The sequence below is a fragment of the Drosophila mauritiana genome, chromosome 3L, assembly GCF_004382145.1.
Source record: "Drosophila mauritiana strain mau12 chromosome 3L, ASM438214v1, whole genome shotgun sequence".
Taxonomy (NCBI): Eukaryota; Metazoa; Arthropoda; class Insecta; order Diptera; family Drosophilidae; genus Drosophila; species Drosophila mauritiana.
Genome location: NC_046669.1, coordinates 17,724,612 through 17,744,078, shown reverse-complemented (window position 1 = coordinate 17,744,078; position 19,467 = coordinate 17,724,612). Strand labels below are relative to the sequence as shown.

The 19,467-nt window shown below is 38.6% G+C and overlaps 3 protein-coding genes across 4 annotated transcripts; 2 read left to right on the top strand and 1 right to left on the bottom strand.

Annotated features, from left to right (window-relative positions):
- The first annotated feature begins 8,429 nt into the window (after positions 1–8,429).
- Positions 8,430–8,971, top strand: LOC117139314. Its single transcript, XM_033301558.1, has 2 exons — positions 8,430–8,458; positions 8,535–8,971. The coding sequence occupies exons 1-2, from the start codon at positions 8,430–8,432 to the stop codon at positions 8,866–8,868; spliced, it is 363 nt and encodes a 120-aa protein (XP_033157449.1). The 3' UTR covers positions 8,869–8,971.
- Positions 8,972–11,954: 2,983 nt separating this feature from the next.
- On the bottom strand, positions 11,955–14,094 carry LOC117139313 (larval serum protein 1 alpha chain). The gene is made up of 3 exons (XM_033301557.1): positions 14,025–14,094; positions 13,839–13,966; positions 11,955–13,778 (listed from the first exon to the last, which is right to left on the bottom strand). The coding sequence occupies exons 1-3, from the start codon at positions 14,092–14,094 to the stop codon at positions 11,955–11,957; spliced, it is 2,022 nt and encodes a 673-aa protein (XP_033157448.1).
- Positions 14,095–16,437: 2,343 nt separating this feature from the next.
- Positions 16,438–19,063, top strand: LOC117140209. 2 transcript variants are annotated; one of them, XR_004459408.1, is made up of 2 exons: positions 16,438–16,619; positions 16,884–17,717. XR_004459408.1 is itself a non-coding variant. In XM_033302998.1 (2 exons), the coding sequence occupies exons 1-2, from the start codon at positions 16,465–16,467 to the stop codon at positions 19,061–19,063; spliced, it is 348 nt and encodes a 115-aa protein (XP_033158889.1). In that variant the 5' UTR covers positions 16,438–16,464. The 2 variants fall into 2 exon arrangements, 1 of the variants encoding a protein (XP_033158889.1); XM_033302998.1 differs by lacking the exon at positions 16,884–17,717 and adding an exon at positions 18,871–19,063.
- The last annotated feature ends 404 nt before the right edge of the window (positions 19,064–19,467 follow it).

Below are 19,467 nucleotides of genomic sequence, written 5' to 3'. Positions count from 1 at the left end.
GCCAAGTGTCAAATTAAGTGCTCACATGATTAATATTTGTGGCCTGCGGCATTGTTCCACAATGCATTCGTATTCGGCCAATTCCATTTGGCTTCTGTCGTGGCCCAGTGCAATTTTCTCGCTGATTAACCGTGTCGTTTGGCTATTAACTTTTAATTGTGAGTTTCATACCGAAACGCATAAGCGTCTATTCCTGGAGGTATTTCTAGCCATAAAGTCAATTGATGTATTTGGCATCTCCAATTTTTACGATGTCCTGGAACGGATCGGTAATGTCCAGCGGAAATTGACTGACATAGCTACATGGTGAGTCAGTTTCTTAGAACCCATTACTTTTGTGGCCGAAGAACTTTGAACTACTGTAAAGTAATCTATTTAGATAAAATCTATATTGTATATTGTAATAATAAAATTTCTAACAAATACTATTTTTGTGTGCTAACATTATTCCCAAAAATAAAACAAGCTGTTTACTAAGTGTTTACTATAATTAACCAATGAATATTATATTTAAGAACGCAGCCTTTTAGCTTTTCTTTCAAATCACACATCCACAAAATTACAAATATATAACTAAATTCCAAATTACTTAGTCCACGATAACCATAATCTAATAATAAATGTAATTACATTTTTATAAGCTGAAGCTGAAGGCCAAATTCACTATATTTTTTATTTATTATTAACCTATGCAAATGTTTTAAAATCACCATTAAAAATGGGATGTCATTTTTAACGCTCGTAGGATTGCAATTATCGGATTGTCAGCACTTTCGTTCGAATTCAAATTCCTGTTGCTGCTTATGAGTAATTTTTGTTGCAAAACTTTCGCTTTTCGGGCCAGTTAATTAATGCGATAATTAATCTTGCTGACTGTCCGACTGGGAATGACGTTCGACGGACTTTTATTGGATGTTGGGCAGCTGACTTTAAATCAGCTAACTGAACTGTCAGAATTTTACAGTTGCTGCGTGTTTCGGGAATTCGCAAAAATTGGGTCAAAGCAAAAAACAAAACTGAAGTGGTGACAAAAGTGGGTCAGCTTTAATTTTATAAGGGACAAAACTGACAAGTCGTTTTAAAATTAAAAAATATATGCTTAGTCAAAGGTTTAAACTGTCTTAAAAATTAAACAACGACTTTCTACAGATTTATTTATCTCGTTATGTTATGCTTATGTAAATATTAATATAATAATAATAGTGGTATTGATCATTTATAGTTAACCCCCTTCATATTCAATAGATTTTAATTTGGTTTTTAATACTTTGCTTAAATACACATTGTGTATACTTTTCTAATTTCTAACTGACATCTTCCGTTCTTACACCTTTTCTTGGTAATAACCAACTTCCCTTCATGGAGTCAATTAAAGTCAAGTTACACTTGTATAACAAAAATTTATCAATTAAATTAATAAAAATGGCTTCTAATGCATTTTTAGCGGATGTATAGAACGAGGGATTCAAACTACAGTGGGGCCGATGGAAAAACCTTTCTGTAACTTTGGGCGAGAACTGGTTTTTCGGTTTCAAACAATTCGAAACGTAAATTTATGATCCAGTGCGAGCTGTATCTGTATCGGAGTATCAGAGTATCTGAGTATCCGAGTATCCGAGAGATGTCAAGATACACGGACCGAGTTCGCTACTGCGACTTGGACTTGATGCACACCTGCACCTCGTCGCCGTTGTTGTTTCTCTTTTTATTGTTGGTGTTAAAATTATGGGTTACGCCAGCCTGTTGGGGTGATGGCGATGGTGATCTGGGGTTGGCTGAGGTGTGGTTGACAGTCGGGCCGGGTGTGCGTGTGTATCTGTGTAAGACGGTAGCACTTCCCTAGGCCGGCAACCAGTACCCAAACTGAGCAGCCAACATCCAGTATCCAGGAACCAGTTCCTGTCCATCGGGTTGCGCGATTCGGACTCGGATTCTGGACCTCTGGCCTGTCGTCGTGTCTGAAAAACAGTTCTAAGGGCCATAAATTGTGCCTGCCGTGTTTGCTGTTCGGAGTTGAGTCAACCATGACCACAATGGATTCAACACTGGTAGTCAAATAATCTCGTTTAATACTTGGCTTTTGTCGATCTTATTAGGAAAGAGCTCACTCGAGGTGGAGCGCATTTATGTTAAGTAGGAAACGATTGTATGGTATCTTAAGCTATAATCTCTTAAGATCGCGGTCAAAAAGAGCATTGAAGTGTTCTCAAAATTTACTACTATAAAATTAGCCTACCAGTATACATTTATACAATTAAGGAATCTTTTAATATGACAAAACAATATCTTAGTTCGAATATAGGGTATTTTATTAATGATAGTAAAAAAACTTTATCAAATTGCATGCCCTTTTAATATTGTTTCATTTCTTAACAAAATATCTTTGCAAACTCGTAGCTGATTGTGGAAGTTTGTTGCCGACCGGATTCACCAGGCGCAACATCCTCTGACCAATCAATTACGGAAACCCCATTCCGACTCATTAGATGCAGTCGAGATCATGTCTCGTTTCTTCATAAGCAATTGCAGTTCATTACCGAGGATTGGAGCCTCATTAGGGGCACGGTTCCTTGCAATTTGCAGGCATGCCAAAAGGGTTTAATGTTTTGATTAAGACAATTCTAACCAGGTCCATTCTGAGAGCAGGTGTCGAGAGTAGTTGGCGTGCGGCTGGTAAATTTTAAATTTGCCATGACCAGAAGCATTACAAGAGTGAAAAGAAGTCTGGCTGGGGGAGCTCTAAGATTGTTAATCTGGCTCTGCCATCTGCTAACTGTAATCTTGGATACAGGCCAAATGCAGACGCAGTTGGGATTTGATGGCCTGTGGTTTCGTTGGTTCTGTTTTGAAATCGACAATAGAAGCCTTGACCGATTAGCGACAAGTTAAACCCTTTGTACACAGTCGTCTGACCTTAGGTCGTAAATTAATCAAGCTCCGAAGTGGGACCGAGTCGAAACAGAGTCATCAAACGGTGGCAGTGGCTCCATCCACTCCACTCCACTCCAATCCAATCCAAACCATCGGCCAACACCTGAGCTCCAAAACACAGCCGTACACAAACAAGTTGATTTTCCAGCCCAAATGCCCCCAAAACCCAGCCCACTCCACCAAAACTCCGCATCGCTCCAATCCAAGCTCAACCCAAGCCCATTGTATGTCATTTTTCAAAACCAGAAATGAAAAGAAACCAAACCAAACGAAACGAATTAAAGCAAGTGGGCGCATTACATTATTCGACAGCCTATTACCCATTGTAAGCCAAAAAGCCCGAGTAGTGCTACCATTCGACTACTATTAAACTTAATCACATACTTTTGAAATGGATATTTTTAAGAATAGAATATATTGCAAAATCATTTATTACAAAAGTGTATTAAAGTATTATAATAGGATGAACAGATCATAGTTATACCCTCGTATTCTGCGAGTACTGGGTATCCCAAATTAGGCCTGCAGTGCGCTTTGGTCTCGGGGTTTTGCTGCTGCGCACGTGCCAAGGCGGCGCAGCTTTTGCGCAGGCGCAGACTCCTATTCCGAGTTGGACAAAAAGTCGGACTCGCAAGACAACGACGATGACGATGCCCAAAACAGTTGTGGAACAGTTGTACTTCGTTGTAACCGCTGGCCAGGCGTCTTGTTGGGAAAACGCCCAGACTCGAGCTTCTGAGCCAGATTGGTTAGTCCATTTTCTAGTTGCCCTTTCAATAAAGTTAATAAACTTGATGTGGAAATTAATTAATGAGGAAACTTTGCAACCAAAAAATGAACACAAAATGTATTTATTGTACTTATATTGCTAAGTATAAGTACATTACAGTAGTCAAATCATACAATTATTATAAATCTGATTTGAGTATACTAATGCATGCTTAATATCAAAAAAGATTCTAAATTGAAGAGCTTTTAAAAACCCAAAATTTATAGAGCATCTAGATTTTCCTATACCATCACATATCATCTAACCCAAAGAATCAAAGTACAACTCGGGGCATGACTCGTCGATTGTGCGTTGAAGAAGCTTTTGGATCTCTAGGGTAAAAGTCATTTATTTTATTTAGGGTCTTCAGACAGATTTTGTGCGCAGCGTTTTTAATTAAAAAACAGCTAGAAACAAAATAGCCCAGCTACTTCGGCTCGTGCCCACGATTTCGAAGGTGCATAAAGTGGGCGTAGTCTTGTGAAGACGGTGAAAATGGGAGTTACAGCTTCTTCTTGGGCAGACATTGTAATTGTGGATCATTGTGTTGAAGATGATGATTCAGCTGATTCGGGCTGTCTGGAATATTTATGGCTCGTGCCAACTGTCTACTGCTAGAGAAGCTTTAACCTGAACTTCAGTCTCGATTCTGTAGTATCTCGACAGCATCTGAAAACTGGGATTTATCACTGATGGCTGCTACTGGAAATTGGTAACGTTGAATTTGATTTCCCTGGAAATTGGATATTTGGGAGCACAGCCAGCACGTGTTGCATGTTGTGGCTCACAGGTGTTGTTCCACACAATTTTCTTGGCCACGTTCTGATCTTTGACTGTCAGCAGCACCCACGCCAATAGATCCCCATGTCTTTGTCTTTGGCTTGTCTCGCTAACTGTGTCAGCAATTAGTTGCGGGCCTTATTTATGGTCCCCATTTGCCATTCGCCTGTTAAATTAATTAAACAAAGCAATAAGCGAACATTGTATCCATAAAGCAATTCGGTGTTTTGGAAACAAACACAAGGTCTTTGCTTGTGTTGAGCTTCGGTTGTGGGTGATGGTTGTGGAAGGGATGCAGAAGGTTCACGAATATGGGCCTAAAGTCCTTATTCCCAGTATGCCTAAATATTAACAAGACTTCAATTTTAAGCATATAAGCCAAACTAATTTGCTTCCCTTTTAAATTCCTAGTTAATTGTTCTGATTGGTTTCGAGATCAGAATCTGAAATAAAATCTTCAGCTTAAGCCCTTCCAAGGCACACTGAGAAGTCAATCCAAGTGTCAACGACCAGTTCAAAGTGTTTATAACTATCTTTTCAACAGCAAGTCCACCATTTTGCACAACAAAGAGATCGCCAGAGTGGAGCGAAAATTCATTACCAAAGGCCTGAACCCCAACGACCGAACATTAGTCATCTGTGAGAGGCAGACAGACATAGCCAATCGACTACAATGAACTTATCGCGCCTATAAAATCAATCAACTTTTAATAAAAAATAAAAACATAAACGGGTAACAATAAAGTGCTGCTGCAAAAGGAGTTCAGTTTCCGCACATGTGGATCAGGTCGGCGGCTGTGACTCATCGAGCGGTCAAGTCAAGAACGCGCCGAACCCGAAACCCAAACCCATAAATAAGCTTAAATATAAATAATTTTTAGTCCCCCCTTCACTTGCCGCCTCGTCGATTTCGACCGTCTTCCTGGCTTTTCGCTTATTTGCCCATTTGGCTTTGTTTATACAGTAAATCTACCTGAACAGGCCCTCTTCTCTGCAACATCTAATACAAAAAGAAAAGCTCTAACCGATTGGTCGCCAACTAAAGTACCCTAAATATTATAGAAAATTAATTGAGTCTCAAATAGCTAAGATAGATTTATATCTTATAACTATAGACTAGATATGATTTACTGGATACATATTTAAATTTATGTTAATCCATAAATGAATAGATATTTAAACGTATTCAATTGTATTGTTTCTTCTCTTACAAAGCTGAGAGACTCTTCTTAGTCAGGGTATTCGCAAAGAGATGGGCTCCAACTGGGTCTAGTCTGGAGCAAAAGGCCAACTACCTGCAGTGGATGAGTCATCCAAGCGAATCTTGCAGTTTGGCCCACAGTTAAATGATCAACAATTCGTGGCTGGATATGATTAGCAAGTCCCTCAAAGATCGCTGGCCACGTTCAGGTAGTTAGATCGCGAGTCTGTGTAGTCTGTCCCCGAAAGCTCCCAAGATGCTCAATCCATACAAAGCCCAACTTTTTAGCGGATCGTGCCGAAGTCTGGAGAGTCTATACTATACAGAGTATGATTCATCGCAGATCGCACCAGTTGAAAACACACATCCCATCCCACAATCTCCTCTGGGCTTTTCTTACACGACCATGGATCTGGGATCTGGGATACTTCTTTCGGTTTAATGCGAAACTTGTGTTTCTGCTGGCTTCTTTTGTTGCGATTGCGACTCAGCAGAGGCGATTTAGTCAGAAAAAACACAAATTATGAGAGCAATCAGGGCTGAAATGGGCTCAGAAGTTGCTAAATTTCTTAATTAAACTGGTGTGAAGCGAGAATTATAAGTCTATAAAGCCGTTTATATTATTAGCACGGAACCCTTGACACTTTTATGAGACTAAAATTGCCTCAGACAAACAGTTCGATTCTTAACTAGTCTCACTCTTAAAGTATCCTGCATTATAGTTTCATGAGGTTTTGCATTTTGAACACCTTGTATAAAAGTTAAATAAAGCAAATAGGGATGTAGTAAATAAATAAATCAGTTTACCCATAAACAGATACTAAGAAAGGTAATTTTTAGTAGACATTTAACTGATTTACCAGTCATCCCACTCAATTTATTTTTTTGGTTAAGTTAAACAATTATTTTTATGAAAGTTAATTATTCAGTGTTATTAAATTCAAAAACAGCTGATAATATTCAAAGGCACCTTCATTTGCTATTTCTAGCTATTTATTGCACTGATGCTGATAGATTCATGGTGCTATTGCATTTTCTAAACATATCTGCTGGCTGTCAAATTAAATTTGCGCATTCGATGGATACTTTATTTTTAGCAATATTTTTCCAGTTCGTTTGTGCTGCAGCACATTTTATGCAAAACTCTCGTGTGGAATATTCCCTTTCAATGAATTGGAGGTGTGAAATGTTTGCCATGATGCAAATCACAACATTCAAAGAAGAGGCGTTCCCGTGCAGGCTGGGAAATATTGCAAAACCTCTTCCAAAAGGCAATTTGCTGCTATTTCGTATTTTTGTAGACTTTTATTAATTTTATACTAGTATAAAATTGTTTATGTAACGTCTGGGCATGCATAAATATTCAATATAAAACGGTCCTTGTGATGGTTGAAATCATGAATTTAATTGAGTTTCACAACAATATCATTCACAAGATAAATTATGCAACATCATTAATTTCGTCTTGTTTTCTTTCTGAATTTCTTTCTCGAAAAATAACAACAACAAATCTAAATACATCTGTACACTTTTGGTTTCATATACCGCACTTAACTTATGAAACCAAAATTATTTGATTGATCAGTTATATACTTACTATTTGAAACCCAGAATACTTTCGATTATGTGATAGATTTTCCTCCGCAATTAGTGAAGCTGTCAATAAATTGTCAACCTTCAGTCGCACGCTAGTATCATGTACAATTCAAGGCGATAAACCCAAGAACCGTTCGATAGGCAGCCAACAAGTATTGGCCAATATGTTTTTAATTTGCAGCACTTTAAGTTGGTCAAGCCTCCAAGCTGTAAATAAAATCGAATCCAAGGATGTCAACTTCTTGTAAAATCGCAGCTGAGGGTAAGTTGTTTATGTTGTGTGCATATTTATTTTTTATGTTGTTTATATGTTGACAACAAAATGTTCAATTTACTTACAACTATAATGTCTTCGTCTATGTAAACAAATTTGTTATGTTTTTATACTCATTTTCTACTCTTTTTATAGTTAGCTCACAAAATATCATGTGATACAACTAATGATGATGAATTACAACAATTATCACAGCTCGGTTTGCACATAAAATCGGTACCAATTGCTTTTGGCGCAGAACCTTCAATTGCTTTTTATTAGCATTTCGATTTGCCCTGATCTGTTATAATTTTTACAGCGGTCTGTGCTGTTCGGATTCTACAATTTATAGGTTTTGTGAACTTTCATTTTACTGCTAGATATTGTTTTTTTGTTATTAACTTCCCCCACAGAGAATGGCACCAGTGGGGAAAATTATTTTTATCATCGTTCATTGAGAGAGCTTCCATGCGCTATGATATTTGGCGTTTTGCCAACTGGCCACACCATAGATGAGCTAGTGCTCCTCTCGACTTTTTTGATAATTATTTGCCAGATGAACGGATGAACGCCTGTGCAAACACTTTTCAAGCAAATTGTGTGCAATTCGGATTTTAAATGGATTTAAATTAAAATACCTCAATATAAATACGTAGATATAGTGGGTTTTTAATGACATCAGTGTGTAAAGTACATATACTTTTTGTTTGCATATTTATGTGTCTGTTTCGTTATTGCACACTGCAAAGAAAGCGAATCTGTATCTTTGTCCCTTGTCCCCCTGCCAACTTTTTACTGGCGGTCTTTTAAGCGCTCTCCACTTTTAGCGATAGCGCTCAATGAATCGCTTTTTACTCAGAACAATTAAATTTATGTATATATATGTACATATCTGTATTATGACTAGATTACTTCGTTATGGTTCAAGGTAGTATGTTTATTAAAAAGATTTGTGTGTACAATCTTTAATTCTAACACTTAGAAATTTCCATTCGATTATTCAGCATCTGCCCAGTTAAGTCCATTTCAAAACAAAAACATCCACAATCACCTACCCCAACAAGGCCATTAAAATGTGCCAACAGTGACCCACTTTCACTGCCCAGAGAATGTGAACAGCTGTCAGACATCGTGAAATATTGGACAACCCTTGAGACTGAGACTTGCCCGCAAACGATAAACCACTGGACAGAAGACAGAAGGCAGAGGCCTCCAACGCCTCCCATCGCTCATCCGAGTGGGGCGAAACAAAAGACGGTAACCGGCAAACATGGGGAATACTTCCGATCCATTATCCCGATCTCGATGGGGACTGAAAGTCGGATCGCCCACACCTGAGGAATAAAACAAAAGATCAGCTTGCGAGGCGCTGATGAACTCGATTCGAATGAGACTATGTTCAGCACAAAAGTGCCTTTCTTGTTGTTTATATTTCACAATAATAAGCAAAACTGAACTTAAAACATACATGGTTTTGAAACATATACTAAATGAGAGTAATATGTATGTGGATGAATATTAGTGGGTAATGCGTTCGAGATGAATGTGTACTTCTGTACGTCTGAGAAAGTGAGATATCTCAATTTAAAATAATGTTTTAGTTTCTAAAGTTTATGTTCATTTAATTTAAATTAATTTAAATATTAAGTTGGCATTTTCAATCGGATGTATAAGTCTCGCAAATAAACAACAACAAACAAGCTGCTTTGAAGAACATGAGCCATTTCTTAGCAGACTTAAAATTTCTCTGAGCTTGAGCTTATCAAAAAGCTAAAGATTAGTAGTCACTGAAAAATTAATGAGCTTTTAGAAATGTTCCGAACGCAACATTACAAATATAAATTACTAAAATGTAAAGAGTATTAGTTGTTTTAATTCATGACTTTCAAACATAACATGTCCGCATGGTATAATAACTTTATGCCAAGTATATAGAATAATAATATTAAGTATGAGCATGTTGTGTCCAGTGAATGAATATCCTAAAGGGTATTAACGACTTCGAGATTCGAGATAATAAGGTCTTGTCATATTGAAAGTGGATGGGCAACTTTTATCGTTGCAATCGTCGAACGGCTTCGTTTGCGTACAGGGCAATTTATTAATTATGCATAAATGGCAAAGACCCTGTTGAAGTTCAGCGCGGGATGCGGGGGAGTTGAAGGTTGGGAGCTGTGAGCTCGGCGGAAAGTTCAAAAAGCAATCAAGTTCTGAGTGCCGACAGTTCTCAGCCGATTGTATACAGTTATGCAAACAGAAGGACCGACTGGATCGGCAGACTTTATAGCCTGGCCAACTGAAGTTAAGCTGACAAAATGCACTTCAGCTGGAACCACCTTATATGGCAGACAACACACGTCTTTTGTCGTTGGTCCGGTCATTTTATGGTTTTATCCCTTAGTTGGCAAAAGTTTTCATCGGAAACCATTTGACTGGGCAAAGTTCTTTATTTGCTCCCCGGTTTAATTTGGGCGTAATAAATTATTATAGGGAAAAATAAGAGAATAAAAATTAGAAGCCATTACTAGGTCTTCTACCTGCTGCGGTTCGAGATCGATCCTTTAACTCCGATTCCCCGCCATGTGTTCTCAAGTGTTTCGGTCCAATCTTATTCTGAACACCCCGACACCATTTTTCTTTTCCACTTCTCGGATTCTTCGCTCCTTCGCAAAGTTTTAAATTTCTTGGAAATAAAAGCCTGGACATTAGTTTTCGTCCTTCCCCTTTCTATCGATCTACGCTCGGCTGCCCCTTTTTATTATTTCTATCTTTTTTTTCTTTGGGTTTTCGGGACAGCCATAATTTTGCAGCTACCTAAGCCGAGAGCCTAGAATTAGGTTGGCTGGAGGAAGTGGGACAGACAATTGAGGGAGCGAGAGGGAAGCTCAAGAAAATCTAGGGCGCGTTACGGTTGCCTAGTTTTATAGATATGTATACTCTAGCGTTAAAGGTTCATCTATACGAATTCAAATTAGTTAGATTTTACTCTTTTCTATTAGAGCTACAAAATTATTTTATTTCTTTAATTAAAATGAAAATACATAGATACTTACTTAAAAATGTTTAAATATTGCTACTGTCATTAGTATGCCTATTTAATTGCTTTTATTCATAATCAAATGATTATAAAATAGTCAAGAAAACAGTAGTCAAATTGCTATTAAATAATAATAGTAACAATTAAAAACTCTGCGCACTCTACTGTCATTAGTGCGTGGCTACTTAAGGCCCAAAAACAAGTGCATTATTTGTAAAGGGTATCTGAAACTCTAGCAATTTCAAACCATTCCACAGTTTGATCCACGTGTTATCTGTTCACTCGCTTAGCCATCGACGCTCTGTTTCTTGGCCTCTGTCCGTGCGTTTATTTAATTTTTTATTCGAACTTCACTTGTCCCTCATACGCCGTGTGGTTGTTGTATCTGCCGACTGGCTGCTATACGAAACCGTGCAGGTGTCCAATATTTTCTTTTATACCGCGTCATCGGTCCAAAGAAAGAGAAAAAATCGGAAAAAAAATAAAAACTAGTTCTAGACACACAGCCATCCCCCCTTCGACGCCCCTGCCACATCAAACCTTATTTCGCCCATATTTTCGATTCGATTGCGTATAACAAGTTTAGCGGTCTCGCTGTCCCCGCCCCCTCTTCAAACCGTTCTTTGACTTGATATAAAGTGCTTTGCATCCATGCAACGTCGTCTCCAAACCCCAAGCCCCCCAATGCCCCCGTTGGGTCCACCCCCCTCGCCCACACAAGCCCTTTCCTCTTCACACAGACACACACATATTATGGTTCGCTTTTAATTTTTGTTTTGATTCTACGCTTATGAAACTTTTGCACTGAGAAAAGTGCAGGCTATATTCGTAAAATAGTTTGTTAATTATTTTAAATCAGGAATTATTTGAAAACAGTATTTATTAGGAAAATATAGAGATATAATTGACATTTTATCCACATGATGTAATGTATAATTTTTATTTACTGATCATACATAATTCATTTTCTTAAACTGCAAATATTACTTGAACAAATGCTCAGTGTAGTTTTGATTAATATTGTGTACATGTTGAATTTGAGGTTTTAAGACCCCATGTGGAGTGGCCCGTCTTCTTAATATTTCCTCCGTGCCTTGTAATTACCCAAATTTGGCGTCACTATCCGTTAAAGGGTTTATTTGTTAGACGTGGGATGGGGATAGACAGGAAAGCGGTAAAGTGGAATTGAGGTATATCTATATGGAGTTGCACTAACGACATCTTAAACGCTACTATGTGTGGTAGGAACTCTGTGAGAGTTTTTAAAATAAAATAGGCAACGTAAACTAACTATTTGATAAGCCTGTTTGTAAATTGCACTATGTATAAATTCATATATTCTAAAAGTCAGCAAGTCTAATAGAATTAAAACTCATCTAATCAAATGTTATGTTTTATTGTTTTTTAACACAATTCGATTTAGATTAGATTTAACATTTAAGTAGCACATTTCAAAATATGCCTTTTGATCCTCATGCAGGATTTCAACATCCTTCCAGTGCACATGATCTCCAGATATTTCAGCAGCTAGAGCGTCGTCTTCCAGAAATCGTTCGAAGGGGTAACCCAAGGGCAGTTCATCCCATCGACTGACACCCTTGCTGAAGTCACAATTAAGTTCGTTTTCCTGCCGAGCCCTAAAATCATAGACAGTGGCCACGATCAGAAGACGCAATTTAAGGGGGTTTCCCGAACCCCCGCGCGGTAAAATCAGACGTCTAGGGAATCCACAATTTGGAGTTGATATATTAAGGGGAAAGTCGAATTCCTCCCTTTCGGCCAGCTTAACAAAGTGATAGAGCTCAGTGTATGAGATGTGATCTCCAGCCAGGCCTTTAAACTCCTTAGATTCCCTGGTTATTCGGTTCAATCCAGGGTATATCACAGTCAGAAACGAATCGAGTTGATAGAATGGCTCTCTTTGAATGTTTCCTCGCTCGGAAGTGGTTAGAAAAACTCGGAAAATGGTCGATTGTGTTTTGTTACTTGATATAAGCAGGTTGTATGAAAAATCCTTATGTTGCAGTCGAGATTGTCGATGTTGCAAAGTAAAGGGCCACACAAACTGGCCTGCCAAGTAAAAATGTTTGGCGGACAGAATATTACTGATATCCACATCAACAGGTTGATCGTAGGTGATCAGTGGAGTTAACTGCACATCATCTATGCGAAGATCACTGGGAATAAATGTTTTCTGGTTATTGGGTTGAAATACCTGACGATACCATCGATAGGAATCCAATAAACGCTCAGCGTAGTAATAAAAGTCTTCGGATCTCACTATAGTTCGAATATCCAGTAAAATATTAGATTGAACAGCTTTTTCCACAGCTAATTGTGTCCAATCATAGGGAAATAGTTCTTCAAGTCCGATAAGCCAATTGTTGTTCTCTTTCAGATTAATACGACTTCCATTAGTTAGCTGAATACTTCGAAAGGAAATGGCATCCCCAACTTTTGCTTCCAATTCTGATATCTTTTTAATTATAAATTGGGATTCCTCGTCTATGCTACGATAATGGTTTTGTGTCAGCCTCTTGTAAGCCAACTTTTGGCCATATCGTTCTAGTTTATAGCGAGCTAGTATTTGACTCAGCTGATAATAACACCATTCGCGCAACTGATCCGAATTTTCGGCTGTTAAAACGACTCCCATGTTCAGATTATACCAATAGGATTGCCAATCAATATCTTCCAACAAGTGTTCTAACTTATTTCTGCTTTTCTGTTGATTCATTCTTAGAATATTCACCTCAGCCATGGCCTGAAACCATTCAATGCTACCTCGCAGGTCCCCTTCCAAATCGAAAGGTTCCAATTTTTGCGGATGAATTTCTTCTACATCGGTTACATTCACGTATCTTATCCAGTTGGCAAAATTGAAATTTCTCGCTTTTCGCACTGTTACATCATCGTGATACGATTCTGGCCACAACTCATAGATCTTGGGCATAATCAAGGCCTGATAGTCCTCTCTTTTGAGGATCAATTGCGTCAGAGCTTGAACAAAAATACCCGGATGCACATGAACTCGGGCCCAGCTTATATTTTGCCATAAGGTATACCAATCCCTGGCGTTGTAGAAAAAATGATATAGTCCCAGCATCTGCCGATAATGATCGGCATAAATCGGATTGTATCGTACATTTCGATGTAAAAGTTTTCCCAAATTGAAGTCCTCATAAAAACGTGTCATATGCTCGTTGTAGACCTGGGATTTGTTATTTTTGAATTAATAATACATTTTATATATATTTAAAATAATACCGACCACATACTGTTCCTTATCTATCACCAATTGTTTTCCTAATAATCGCCACTGTTCGTTCATCAAAGGTTCGTGCACATGATGTAGAATTTCCAACAGAAAACGCTGCTTTTCCAAAAAGTAACGATTTGCTACATGTTAATGTAGATTAAGGATAGAAATAAACCCAAAATATTCCACATAATTTACCGATGCCATTTGCAAGCACTTCCCAGTGAATATTAAGTGCCAACAATGATAAGAAGACCCACAGTCTCATCGCACTTGTTTACCACACACCACACCAAATCAAACTGAAGGCATCGTGCAAATTGCATTGTGATTACACGCTATTAATAGCTTAGCTTTCTTCCAAAAAATGTAAGGTGGCTATTTAAAAATGAGATAATCAATTATGAATATAATAGAATATAGAATATAATTTCTTTAAAATTTAAAATTTACAAACAAATGAAATTCATTGACAAACTCAAATCATTCTCTTTAAATGAGATCAGTCGGTTTCTTTTCTCCCCTTAATTGGCTATTGTTGGTTAATGCACACTGGAATACTGTTAATAAGGTGGAAAATTGCCTCAGAAGTGAGTCTCATTTGCCTATTAGTCACCAAGAGTGGCACAATAATGCAAAACGCTTTTCGCCAACGATCACTTCCCGCTCCTGTTGCGAAAATGTGCGGACATTAAATTGCCAACTCAGTGGCTTCCTGGGGGTCTCCGATGTCTGATGTCTGATTTCTGATGGCTGCTGATGACTGGATGGCGGAAAAAAGGGCAAATTATAATGCGAGCAATGTTAATTACAGTCGGCGCGACTCGGATGTCTCGGTGTATCTGTATCTGGCCCATTGTTCGCCCAGAAATTGGCGCATTAATGTAAATCGGCAGCCAGGCATGACGGATTATAGGAACCCAGACCTAGTCCAGATGCAGTCCCACCAGTAAATTATCGTCCAGTTACGCCAGCACCAGCATTATACACAAAGCTCTTTGTTTCCACTCGCGCGGTGACAAAACGTTGCGCCTGAAGAACCTAATGAGTTGGAACCGTCTCGAAAGGGAGCAACCAGTTACCACCACCCGGTTGGCCACTGATTGATTCTTATTGATGGTGGTAAGAAGTTTTTGGGCCGATAAGCCTGTTAGGACCGTTACCGATCGCACGGAGCTACACTGCTGCCTCATGAAAACTGATTACCACACTCTCTATGGCAAACGAAACGTGACAATCTGCTGCTGAATATTGCATAATCATTGTCAATGTTACATTTCTCGCCAATGCACTGGAAAAACAAAAGTTTTGAAGTTAAGAATAAGCAATTCGATAATTTATGACTTATTTAAATATTGAATCTATTTTCTTTGTGAGTATCTTGTATTATTTGTTGGTACTAATATCTTTGAGCTACATTTCACTATCGATAGATTTAATCTTTTTCTTTTACGAGTATCTTGTATTATTGGTTGGTACTTATGAGGTAATGGAATACCTAAGTTTTTTATTCCACTGAACTATATTTTGCTACCAATAGATTGTAGATGTGCCGAATGGTGCATGCCAATTTCTCTCACTGTAACGAATAGATGCAACTATCCCTTCGCACGTGCACATTGGCACCCCGTGTTTTCCCAGCGTTTTCATTCTGCCTTCGATCCTGAGTGCTTTGCATAATATTAGCACATTAACTGAGATCGCGGATCGCATCGTTGCATCTTGGCGCAAGTTTTCAATGGGCTTGCCATCATCATCAAATTGCCATAAATCGTCACATCTGAGAACCCTTAGGGGCCATGCTCCGCTCCTTTCCAATGTCATCATAGTCTTTCTGTTTTTTTTTTTTTTGTGGCGTTTCCGTGATCCTTGCCCCCGGGAGGCTTATGAAATGCAAATTACATTTCAATAGCGCGATTTAATGGTACCCGGCTACTTTGTTCTTTGTCATCGGTCTGATGATTGCCCCTTTTTAGCGCATTGGAATCGTATTTAAAAAGTCATTATCGAGCGGATCCAGCCCCCTACCAATTTCAGCGCATCAATCACTGCGCCTTTTGTCAACCTTCTCTTTTTGTTGGCTCATAAAACGGTTGGAAGGTGGACATCGTAGGCACTATGCTCGTTGCTAGGGTAGATCGCATAATAAGCTAGAGAACAGATTTTCAAGTCACCGCTGGAGGTGACTTTCTTGAGCTCTAAGGGGTGTTATGGGCTCTATAAGAAATAAGGTTTTATGACACTACTATTATCTAGATGATCCTCTTAAAACAGAAGCCAAATGGTAAATTTATACATAAGGATGTTTTGACACTTAAAAGGGGTTCAAGATCCATGTGCTGTGTATCTGCAAAATATGAAAGCTTACAACAATAAACATAAAAATAAATATTTCTAGTATCGCTTAAGGATCTCAAGACAATAAATAACATGGCAAGACCTTAGTGCTCGCAATGACTTCAATTACCATATTTCCGCCACCTTGAGGAGTTACCCAATTGCTTTTAGCTGCCACCTAACTATTTTCACTCACACCCTGGCTATCTGAACCAAGCTCCATAAGCTTCTTATTTATTATGACTTTTTTTGGTGTAAATACTTAGGGTCTGACGCATACGACGGGCTCTTTTGGAATGGCATGTGGACCTCGGGCAGAATGTGTAACCAAGCGCAAATGAATCATCGAAGTCGGGCCAAAAAGACCAGCCCAGACCGCAGGGCCACGATCGGTAGTCCGATGTTTTTAATAAGGCGACAAACAACCAAGAATTGGGTCAGCCGAGATAAATGCGAGTAAGTGTTGCTTAAACATACACTCGGGAAATTATTTAAATAGGGTATTAACTTTCTTTTTGCCAGGCAAAAATGCGATAGTAACAACGGTTTATCATGATTAAAATGTTTGAAAATCCTTTTTATTTTCTTTAATGACGTGTTCATTTCAATCTACAAAAGAATACTTCCTCTGATTTATAACATTTTTAAATGTTTTTTTGAGAAAGAGATTAAATATTTGTTATATTCTGAAATTCCTCGATTATTTCCCTGTTTTTGCAGTGCACTTAAATGGAGCTGATTTCGGGAGTTCTTCTGGTTCGAAATTTAATACACTGATGGATACGCCAATGGAGACCGGGAAGGGAGTTTCGAACAATGGCTGGGCTTTCATGCGAACTGTCAACTTGTCACGACAATTAAGCAAGTCGATGGCTATCTGGCTATCTGGCTATCTATCGGCGGAACATCAGGAAACGCCCACGCATGCCAGTCGTCTTAAGCGTTAAACAAATTAAATATATCGAATATGTGGAGGGGGGAGAAATTATTGAAATACGACACCGATCGCAGTGGATGCATCAGGCAGAGGCGATGACCCAATTCGCTCTGCACTTGCGCGACAATTTTGGTGAACACAGAACCCACGGGAGACCCCATGCCACCTTTAGAGACAGACCCCCATATCCCCATTCTTTTTGTCAGCAGCTCCAATATTTGTTTACCATTTAGTTTATTATGCTGTGTGCGCATTGGTTCTGCCTTGTTTGATTGCCCTTATTGGACTTCGGTTCGTTCTCTTGGTCGGTGGTGATTTTCAATTCAAGTTATGATTATTATATGTTGGGAAAGTCAAATAACGGTCGCTATAAGTCGGGCCATATGCATTCAAAGTGCCACAATTGCCGGCGATAAGTTCAATTTGATGAGTTTTCAATTGGGTTTTCCATTGCTTTTCCCAATGGGTTTTTTGATCTTTCCCCGAGGTGTTGGAAAGATTGTTAATATGCCAAATGCTTCACAAATATCGTACATTAGTTCACCTTTGTTGACATCGATGAGAAAGAAGTTTCAACAATAACTTAATTGATGCGATATGTGCATGGGAATGGAGCTTGCCTGATCAGTAAAATGTTTTGGTTAGTAATTAGGAAGGTAAAATTTGAATTAAATAATACTTTCAATATTATTACATACTTTAAAAGATACAACTTTTCAGTCGGATTTGAAGGTATCTGTGCCAGAACGAGCTTCTGTTCTGTAGGTTCTGTTAATTAAAAATGCATTTCCTGTCCTCAATTTGAAAACCCCGTGGCTTTATCAGCTGCAAAGTTAACCCAAAAGAGTTGAAAGCGCCAAATCATCGCGAGGATTAACACCAATCGACCGGAGTCACCGTTGATCTCTGCCCACCTGAAAAGTTCCCATCGTCTTACGTGATTTGTTCTGTGTAAGTTTCCTTTTCTGCCTGTGACAAATTTACGGGGAGTGACTTTTGTAAATTTCATTTTAATAATTTTCTGGAAATGCTTAATCACTTTTCAACTCAAAACGTACGTGGTATAAAAACGATGGCAAGGAGAAAATTGTAGAGGTTCGCCATTGCGTAGTATCTTTCAATTTCGGTTCGATTGTAGAGAGGCTTGTCTCATGGAATTTTCCCCCCATTGCTTTCAGTGCGAAAAATCAGAAACAAGTCTCCCTGTTGTCTGCCACAGCAGATATCTAAAAATAACAAACAAGAAAAAAAGATAAAATATTGTAAACAAAATTTTCATTCCCCCTTTGCGCAGAAAATTCTTTTCGTTTATAAATACAACTGCCGCGAGATTGTCAAAGTTGACAATTTATTTTTAATCAACAATACGCGCAGCAAAAACTCAACCACAGTCCGCATATCTCACAGATACTTATTTTCCCACTTTAAGATAGCATCACGCAAATGAAATTGAAGGGGGATAGGGATACCACATTAAAATAGCAGGATCAAATGGAAATTTAGTATACGCATTTTTGATATTTTTAAATTAAATACTTAGGTTGAAAGTTTGTTTTTAGCTCTAATGATATTGGAACTGACGCTGAGTTAAAGTAAAAACATAAATAGGCACATTTACAGGGAAATATGTTTAGGATAATTATTTTAAATAATTTTCTTAATTTACTACGAAAATGTAAACAAATTTTAAGATATCTATGTATTTAAGTTCATCTACAAAAAATTTAAATTTTATTTACTAATCCAGTACAACATTTTGTAATCATAAAGGGTCTCCTATGAGCAGAATCTGCTAACCTACTTTGGAGGTGATCCCAGCGACCCAGAAGAGCCACCCAGCCAAGCGGATCGCTTGCTCCAGAGAGCCACTGACCATCCAGCCCAGACCGCATCCCTTGGGCGGCTCTTTGATCCCATTTACGGAGCGCGATGGGAAGTTTCGGACTTACTGGAGCATGGATGAGATTCGCTTTCGTTTGCGGATCGATTTCAGCGGAGGAAGGAGAATGATTACACAGCCTCGATCCAACCGAGGATCACAACACGTTTTTGGACTTTTGGGGCCCAGTGCTGGTGAGCAATTACAGTAATTCCAATTAATACGCGGCAGTTGATCAATTTCCTTCGGATCGTTTCGATGTGAGTTTGCACAGATGTGGCGCGTGCTGCATGCCAGCCCAGCACCAAAATTGTACCCGTATCTGTATCTGTAGCTGTAGCTGTAGCTGTATCTTTTTCTATGTCTGGCCTATACTCGCCCATCGAGCCACACTTATTGTTGTCCATCTATTTGTCTTTGATCAATCTCTGCAGTTTCAGTTGCAGTGGCCAGTAGCTGAAAACTGAAAGCCTCGGACCAGCAATTAT

Coding starts and splice junctions, on each gene's coding strand:
- LOC117139314 (XM_033301558.1), top strand. CDS start 8,430: ATGACTAGATTACTTCGTTATGGTTCAAG. Junction 8,459..8,534: donor TTACTTCGTTATGGTTCAAG/GTAGTATGTTTA, acceptor TCGATTATTCAG/CATCTGCCCAGTTAAGTCCA.
- LOC117140209 (XM_033302998.1), top strand. CDS start 16,465: ATGTGGACCTCGGGCAGAATGTGTAACCAAGCGCAAATGAATCATCGA. Junction 16,620..18,870: donor GTCAGCCGAGATAAATGCGA/GTAAGTGTTGCT, acceptor GTAATCATAAAG/GGTCTCCTATGAGCAGAATC.
- LOC117139313 (XM_033301557.1), bottom strand. CDS start 14,094: ATGAGACTGTGGGTCTTCTTATCATTGTTGGCACTTAATATTCACTGG. Junction 13,967..14,024: donor AGTGCTTGCAAATGGCATCG/GTAAATTATGTG, acceptor ATTAACATGTAG/CAAATCGTTACTTTTTGGAA. Junction 13,779..13,838: donor TAGATAAGGAACAGTATGTG/GTCGGTATTATT, acceptor AACAAATCCCAG/GTCTACAACGAGCATATGAC.